The sequence below is a fragment of the Podarcis cretensis genome (assembly GCF_951804945.1).
Source record: "Podarcis cretensis genome assembly, chromosome: 6".
Lineage (NCBI taxonomy): Eukaryota > Metazoa > Chordata > Lepidosauria > Squamata > Lacertidae > Podarcis > Podarcis cretensis.
This window is the reverse complement of record NC_137175.1, coordinates 42,746,374-42,754,562: the sequence shown is the minus strand read 5'-3', so window position 1 is coordinate 42,754,562 and position 8,189 is coordinate 42,746,374. Positions and strand designations below refer to the sequence as shown.

Here is an 8,189-nt window from a genome sequence, read left to right as displayed (position 1 = left end):
TGCTACCTTCTTCATATGCTCTCATCTATAGCTGTAGTTTCTTTCAGCCTTTCAGACATTGCTCATGGCCAGCCCATCCCCCTCATCAGTCTTCTTGCGCCCCTGGGAATCCCTGTGGCAAGATGTTGAAAAATAAACAAAGAAAAAGACCTGCATATTAGTGCATGCTCATTATGAAAGTATGATCCATTTGAGCATTCATTCAGCATGGTGATAGCTCTTAGAGGCAAAGGAAGTAGAACTTATTCCATCAGATGACAATAAGGCTGTGGGCACGCTATACCTTTAAAGCACATTGTTTCTCTCAAAGCATGCTGGGCACTGTAATTTGTTAAGAGTAGCTGGGAATTGTAACTCTGTGGGAAGTAAACTACACTGTCCAGAATTCTTTGAGGGGAAGAATGTGTTTTGAATGTGCTTTGAATGTATAGTTTGTACACAGCCTTTAAGAAATATCAGTATTTTGTTTCCTTTGCGTTCCCATTTAAGTAGCTAGTGATACTTGGTATAAATACTCTCAGTAAGAGGCACTTATTGTTCAATGCTTTTTATCATATTGTTTGTGAAGCCTCTACATTATAATCTAAAAGCACATTTTTTCTCTCTGAGACCTAAAGAGCAGACAATGGGTAGAATTTTGCCTCTGTCTGGAAAGCTATTATCATATGAAGGTACTGAATAAAACCATTTAAAATGCAACATGAGTTAAGAACACTTGGGCCCATTGATTTAAGATTTAAATCCGAAAAACATTTAGTAGTAATTCCTATTGAACTCAGAGGGACTTACCTCTGAGTAAGTATGCTTAAGATTTCACTGTATAAGTGCTTAACTCTCTGTTGAATTGAGAGCTCTTGTTTGGACCTCAGAGTGCTTCACCCAAGGGCATGCATGGTTTGGAGCTGTTTAGCTAAGACTCCTTAGATACGTGTCCTCTTGAAAACAGACATGCTTGCAACCCCTAGACTCTCTTGGTGGTGGATATGTCTCATTTGCCCATCTGCTCCTCCTGTTAAATTTATGGCATGTAGGAAAGGAATCCAGACACAAGTTTAGGAAACCCTGCTACAGTATGTGGAACAGATTTGGCAGTTCCCAAATGATTACATAATATAAACTTAAGAAACACTATCTCCCTGAATCTTTATATGTATGGAGATGGAAAGAAAATGGGTATGTCGGAATAGAAGAGGTGGGATCTAAATTTTGGGTTTTACCTACTGGGACAGCTGCATGATCTGAAAGAGAATGTTCTGTTGAGTGATATTGCCCTCAAATGTATTTGGTCATAGGGCTGGGAGAGGGTAAAATCGCATTCTATAACACCCTACCTCTTCCCCATAGCTGATCATTTAGACTAATAACAACTAGTTAATCCTCAGTGGGGCACCTTAGATCAGTTTTATGGGATATGAAAATAGTTTCTCATTGGCAAACATGGATGTAGGTGAGGTCAAGCACTCCAGAAAAACAAAACAAAACAGGAGGCCAGGTATTATCGACACTTGCCTGTACAATTGCCCTAGATTTTTCCTGTATAACAAAATCAATGCTAAGGAGCTCCAAGCAGGAGCCTTTTGTATTAAATTTAATGAAGTGAATGTCCCCAAGGCCCTTTCATAGGAGGTTATCTCTGTCAACCTGGTAAAGTACCCTGCTGTCTCAATGCCTTAAATTTAAAAGTGAATTATGCAGCAGGCACATTAAGGCTTCAGCCTTCATGCAGACTAATGAATATGCTTATAAAGCTATATTAGAGCTATGCATGTAAAAATAACTCTTTACAGAAATAGTCAAGCCAATGAGACCACCTACTAGAACACATCTGTTCTGTGCTGACATAACTTGCACTACTCAGAAACAGGAAATGCTTTAAAATAAGATGAGAGGAGCTTATGTATCCATCATGGTTCATTTTCATCAGAGCTCTTTCCTTTGGATGAAACAGGTCATTCTGCGGTCTGTTGAAGCAGTTTTCTCAGTGAATCAATCAATTTATGTGAAAGCACTGAAACCTCATATTATGGCCACAGGATGATATGAAGCCCTTAATTAGTTTTCCCCTGATCAAATTGCTGCCAAAAGCACTTGGGCTTCCACTTCAGGGGAAAAATAAGTAAGATAAGCTGAGAATTTCCCAGCTGGTATGACTGACGCTCCTGCTGAAGCCCTGGCCAACTGCTGGAGCATTTGGATGGCTCAGGCCATTGATATGATCGCTGCTAAGCACCCTCTCCTGCTTCATGGAGCCCACTTGGCTCCCTGATATACTCCAGAGCTAAGACAAGGAAATAAGCTAGAAGATGGCTTAAATGTGAGTGAAGGAAAACTAGTCGAGTGCAACAAAACACTGGTGAGGGCTCATCATTGGGCCTACCTAGTGGCAGTTGAAGGCACCAAAGAAGATATTCTCCATTGAATTGTCATTGTGCCAACTGAGTTGTAAATTGTTTTACTCTGTCTCTGCTGCTTTTATGTCATTTTTACTGACATATTTTTAATTATTTTATTTTAATATATTGCATTTTGCACACTGCCTAGGCAATTATATTGATGGGCAGCCAAATACAATCGAATAATTATGATAATAAAAATACATCTTTTAATTGCAAAATGTTTTGCTACCCTATCCAGACATTCCTCCCTTTATCTCTTTTGATTCTCTGCTGAAACAACCTGCTTCTCCTTGGTGCACGGTGGGACCAGCCCTGATTGAATCACTTTACAGTGATGGCCGTTCACAGACCAATTAAATTTGTTTCAATGACTTTCACGGGACTAAGATGGCTTATATCAAAGCAGTCTGATTTAAATTATTTATGCATTAGGCTTTTTTGTGTGGTTTGTTCTGTGGAGCCAATATGGCACAGTACCATTGCAAAGAAATAAAAATAAATACATGACCATATTTACACAACTAGGATCCCATGGATTTAGCATTTAATGGTTTTTATGGTGAAGGTTCAGATCTTCTGAAAATATTAGCAGTCTATCTACCTGTATGGACTACAATAAGGGTGGAAACCTCACATACGCAGATCAGAGGTAGTCAGACATTCTGATGCAGTGATGGCCAGAGTGACTGCACTGGGCAGAGCCACAGATGTATTGCATTTGATAAGTGAGTGCGGCAAGTCCATTCAGCTATTTTTCTTTTCAGTTACACTCCTATAATAAATGTTTATTTTTCCAAATCTTGGATAAGTAAGTTTACACTAACACATTTGACATTGCAGTGGTCAAAATGCCACTATACCATATTTGGTCAAAATGGCTGTTTTCAGTATAGCGTTAGTATTGAACTACTACAGTGGTGTGGTGACCTGAACAGCTAATTATGCAATTACATACCATGGTGGGTCACGACTCTGCAAGGAAATGGAATTTATTGCCAATGCCACATCATAAATGCCCTTCACCCCAGTTCTGCACAGTGGCTCATCACATAATCAAGGCTATGGTTCTCAAGCCACCTTCTCTAAACTTACTTCATTGAATTATATTGCATTTTTCTAGAATGTGTAGTTTAGCACAGCAGCCCATGGGGCTTAATCAAAATTAAAAAGATAGTGTGGGAGTACTAGACTTGGTCTTCTGTTCTGAACTCATCATCAGCCTCAAACAATAGTCTGAAGTTATTGATTATAATGTGCTACCATTTTCTGCCTGGACCACAAAGCTTGTGAGCATTTTAAAAGGCAGATCTATAGTTATAGCAATTCACAAATTTAGGGTCAGCAAAGGTTATCATCATGCTTAGGAGCAGAACAAGACTGCCTGGTACCCAAGGTTTTTGTTGCCGAAGCAGCAAATGCCTCTGTCATCACTGGATTCAGGTGTAGCCTTTGATGTCCTACAAATGTATCACAATATGCAAATGGAGTATCATTGTGTTTCAAATTATATACACCAACAAACACTGATATATGTCAAATAACAAAGAGGCAAATGAAAGGGTAACACAATTCCAAGAGGATGTTACTTACAGACAGAACACTGAGTCACATATTGCTGACACCTGCTTTTTTATTTTAGGCCTCCTTTGCATATGACCTTTTTCTTTTAGGATTGTATAGAGTAGGCTGGATCAGAGACAAAGTGGGAGATTGTAGGAAGTACATCATAGAGAGCCTACAATACATCACAGACTGCCCAGCTTTTAAAGAAAGGAATACCCACCCTTGTCCACTAGTGGGAGGAAACCCATGTATGCTGCCTTGAGCTTCTTGTTGGTGGGGGTGAGCACAGGATACAAATAAGATTTTCCCTTTTTTCCTTTTGCAAAGGCCAAATATTGTGTGGTTTTGACAAAGTCTGGGGACGAGTCTCTATTCTGCACAGATTCTGGTACATCGCAGTCTGACAGAGAGGGAGAGAGAGAGATTTCGAAAGCGGCAGTCTCGAGACAAAATGAAAGAGTGCGAGTTAGAGGCCTGTGTAAGGCTGAAAAACAAGTTTAGAAAATAGACTTCCGTCCTTTCCTAAAGGAGGAAAAGACGAAGAAGAAAAGAAAGGGGGAAGAAAGAGAAAACGCTTGGAATCTGTGCGTCCTCAGGAATCGAAAACATCGATGATGTCTGCGTGTCAGAAATGCACAGGCACAACAACAACGGTAATAAAGGCAATTGTGATGATGATAATAATAATAATAATAGTAGGAAGGAAATCAAGTTGATGAGGCTGCAACGTAGTCCTTGGGTGGAACCTGCTGACGGATTAAATGCAAAACCAGCCCCCGGCCCGGAGCGAGGTGGTGGGAGGAGTTCCCATGGCAATGGGAGAGGTGGCGCTTCTCCTCCTCCTGATGCATCACGGAGACCGTTCGCCACGTTCCCACAAGCAGCGCCGGGCGGGGGTCCTGCGAGGAGTCCCTACGCACGGCGGAAGCGCCTCGCCGATACAGCCACCGGCTCCTCGGCCTCCCGCTCCCCCCCACTCCCAGCCTCCGCAAGGCTGCGAGGACGGCGGCTGCCTGCACTGCAAAGCCGCAGCCCTGTGCAGCACCATTCCCCCATCGACAGCTCCCGGGAAGCGGGCGGGGGCCGGCACGGGGGCGAGGCGGGGAAAGCGGAGGGGCACCGGCCAACCAAGCCTGGAAAGTGCCCGGCGGGGACTGCCTCCTGCCGCTCTCCAGATCGGGCTCGGGCTCTGATTGGCCCTGCCCGGCTGTCAGTCAGACTATCAAGCCGGCTGGCTTAGATGGGTGGGTTAGGCTGAGGGATTTGCTCTTGAGCCTGGGCAGGAGCGGCGTGAAGTGGGTTCTCAGGGTGAGAGAGGGAGAGGGTGGGTCGGCCGGCGGCTGGCTGGCTGGCTGGCTGGCTGGCTGGCTGGGGAGATAGCAAGGCAGACAGAGAGCAGCTGTCCGGGACATTGAATGAAAGGGAGAAGACATGCACTCATCGGATGGGAATTTGCAGCCCTGCAAGGCGGCGCGGAGAGCCGAGGCTCTCGTTTGCTTTCCTAAACAGTGAGTAGCATTGCCAGGAGGGAGAGAAGGAGGGAGGGGGTGAGTATCAATCCATGGCATCTGCACACGCACCCCATCAAATTCCAGCCACTGCCTTTTGCAGATGTGGCTGCAGCCAAAGTTTTAATTTGGGGGAGGGGGTAGTGGTGCTAGTGGTAATGGTGGTGGTTCCACTCCTGCTTCTACCCAATGCAGTGAGTTTGGATGGAGGCATCTTCTCCCCAGCTCCTCCTCCCTATGGCCTGTCTGGCTCCCTGCATCTCACAGGTGAAATGAACTTCAGTCTTCAGTGGTGATCAAGCCTGTCTGGTCCTCTCCTCTCCTCTCTCTCTCCCCCCCTTCCCCATCTCTTTCCCTCTGTTTTTCATCTGTAAATGCTTTCAAGAAGCAGAAGGGCAAGCCCGACCTCTCACCCAGCATGAAGAGGTGCAAATCGGATGAGCTGCAGCAATCAGACGAAGACTCTGCTGGGGCTGAAGATGCCCCTGTCCTGTCCACCATGGATGCCAAGGCTGGGGATTCAGCTGCCGCCCTGTCAGATTTGGCTGCCTCCAATCCAAACCCTCCGCCCCATCCTGTTACCCGGAGTAAGCCTCCTGATTTAAAGGTAAGCTTTGGTAGGTCCATCTCCCTATTGAAAGAAAAAGAAAAGAAGGCATATTTTCATTTGTTTTGTTTTATTGCTGCTTGGAAGGCACATTCCAGTTTCCAACTGGCAGACATTTAAATTATTGACAGCTGCAAAAATATTACAGGTGCCACATTTATGAGCTGTCTTTTTGAAGGCATGTCAGTCAACCCAATGTTTACCAAATGGTAAAACTAGCCAACTTGCCTGGCAAGTTCCTGGTGTGAGAATTCCTTACACTCATATAAATAATATTGGTCCACCTTTAAGTCATCTTTGCCATATTCCTATTATACAGATAATTTTTTTTGTAATGCATCCCAGCACTGGTGCAGACAGTGTTGATTCAATCAGATTCAATGTTTTTTGAATACCTGTGTTGCACAATCATTTTTATTATAAATGTATTTGGACTCCAGGCCTAGAAGTGAGTCCTGTTGAATTCAGTTGGACTTACTCTTTGGTTGACAGATTGTGCTCTTAATAGTATCTAGCACATTTGATTGCGCTCTTAATAGTATCTAGTTTCAGATTTTGCCCAGTGGCTGTTCCATAAGAACTATGACTTACTGTTATTTGTTCTCTCTTTGTGTCAATTTATGCCCAGTTGTATGCCTTTGGCATAATGCCGTGAGGTGTCGTAACAGCCAATAGCATAACAGGGACATTTCACATGTTTATTTCTTTGCCAAAATGGTTCAGGCATGCAGCTTCGTCTCAGGCTTGCTAGAAGCCAAGTGTGAATGTCAGGAAATCGTTCATTCTGTTATAATTGTTGTATCTTGTTCTTTGGTTTCTCCCAAACCTTTAATATTGTACGTGGTCACAGGTAGGATGCTGGATCTTAAAGGGCCATTGGGGTGAACCAACACTTATATATATATATATATCCATTGCACGATACAATTCAAAGCTTCCTTTTACCTTACAATGTAGCCATGTAAATCTTTATGTGGTCGCAAAATGCATCTGAAGAAATCTTTATCAGTGATAAAATAGAACTTTTATACACAGCTATGACACAGACACATTATGCAAAATAGCTCTTCTGAGCAGTACTATGCGTTAAGGGTTGTGTGATGAGTATAATCTGTATGAATGGTTTATTGGCTTGCGGTTCAGGAATTTCCCAGCATTCACAGCTGCCTCCTCGTGTGTGTGCTGTTGAGTCACTTTGCTTCTGTAAAAATAGAGTGATATTTATTAACCTGTTTGGTAAAGCAGTTTAAAGTGTATAGACAAAGTGTGCAAAAGATTACACTCAAGTGGAAGTTCTAATGCTATGTTTTTGTAGACTTCTACATAGTGATTTAGTCACCTTTGGAAAGTAAGACTCCCCTCCAGACAACCAAGCAGGAAAAAAACATTTATATAGTGGGAGAAAGTTGTTCCTGTCGCTTTTCGATTTGGTCACTATTATGTCACAATGTTAGGCAACCTTCACCAGCCAGGTAACCTCCAAGTATTTTGGATTACCTATGTTGACATGTTTATGAGAGTTGTAGTCCAAAACATCTGGAAGGCATCAGTGAAGGCTGATCTTAGATATGCTTGTAATATCTGTGGACTTTTCTTCTAAAATTGCATGGCTGCAAGCTTTTTTTTGCTTGACCTCAACAGGAGATCCTTGCTGCTGTTCTAATAGAAATAATTCTGCAGAGGCAGCTTTGGAAGGCAATGGGAAGAATTGCTTATTTATTTAGTGATCAAATGTTTAATAGAAAAAGTAGTCTTCAAGTTGTTCACTTAAAATATAACTTTCAAAAATCAACAGAAATGAATATAAATATACAACAATCGAATGCAACCTTTAAGTAGCTGACTAAAACTATATCTCATAGGTAAAACTAAACTGTGCATAAAAAGTAGAAAGTTGCAAAATTAGGTAACAAAGTCCAGGAAAGTTTGGGTAAACATATTTGTATTTAAAAAACATTTAAAACTAGTTACTGCTGCCTCTGGAGAAAGTGTGAGTGTGACCACTGAGAAAGCCCTCTTCCATGTTGTCACCAGGTGACAATTTGTTGGTTGTAGAACAACCAGCAGGGTTTCCTTGGAGATGCTTAAATTTTGACTTGGTCTGTACCACGGAAT

The 8,189-nt window shown here is 42.6% G+C and overlaps 1 protein-coding gene across 3 annotated transcripts in view; it reads left to right on the top strand.

Annotated features, from left to right (window-relative positions):
* Positions 1 to 5,327: 5,327 nt before the first annotated feature.
* Positions 5,328 to 8,189, top strand: part of TMCC2 (transmembrane and coiled-coil domain family 2) — an 87,902-nt gene continuing 85,040 nt past the window's right edge. The window contains exons 1-2 of one of the 3 annotated variants that reach the window (XM_079979235.1): positions 5,328 to 5,467; positions 5,853 to 6,074. In XM_079979235.1, coding sequence (XP_079835361.1) covers positions 5,886 to 6,074 — 189 coding nt within the window. In that variant the 5' untranslated portion in view covers positions 5,328 to 5,467; positions 5,853 to 5,885. The remainder of the gene's footprint in view (positions 5,468 to 5,852; positions 6,075 to 8,189) is intronic. The other 2 variants (XM_079979239.1, XM_079979238.1) reach the window with 2 other exon arrangements.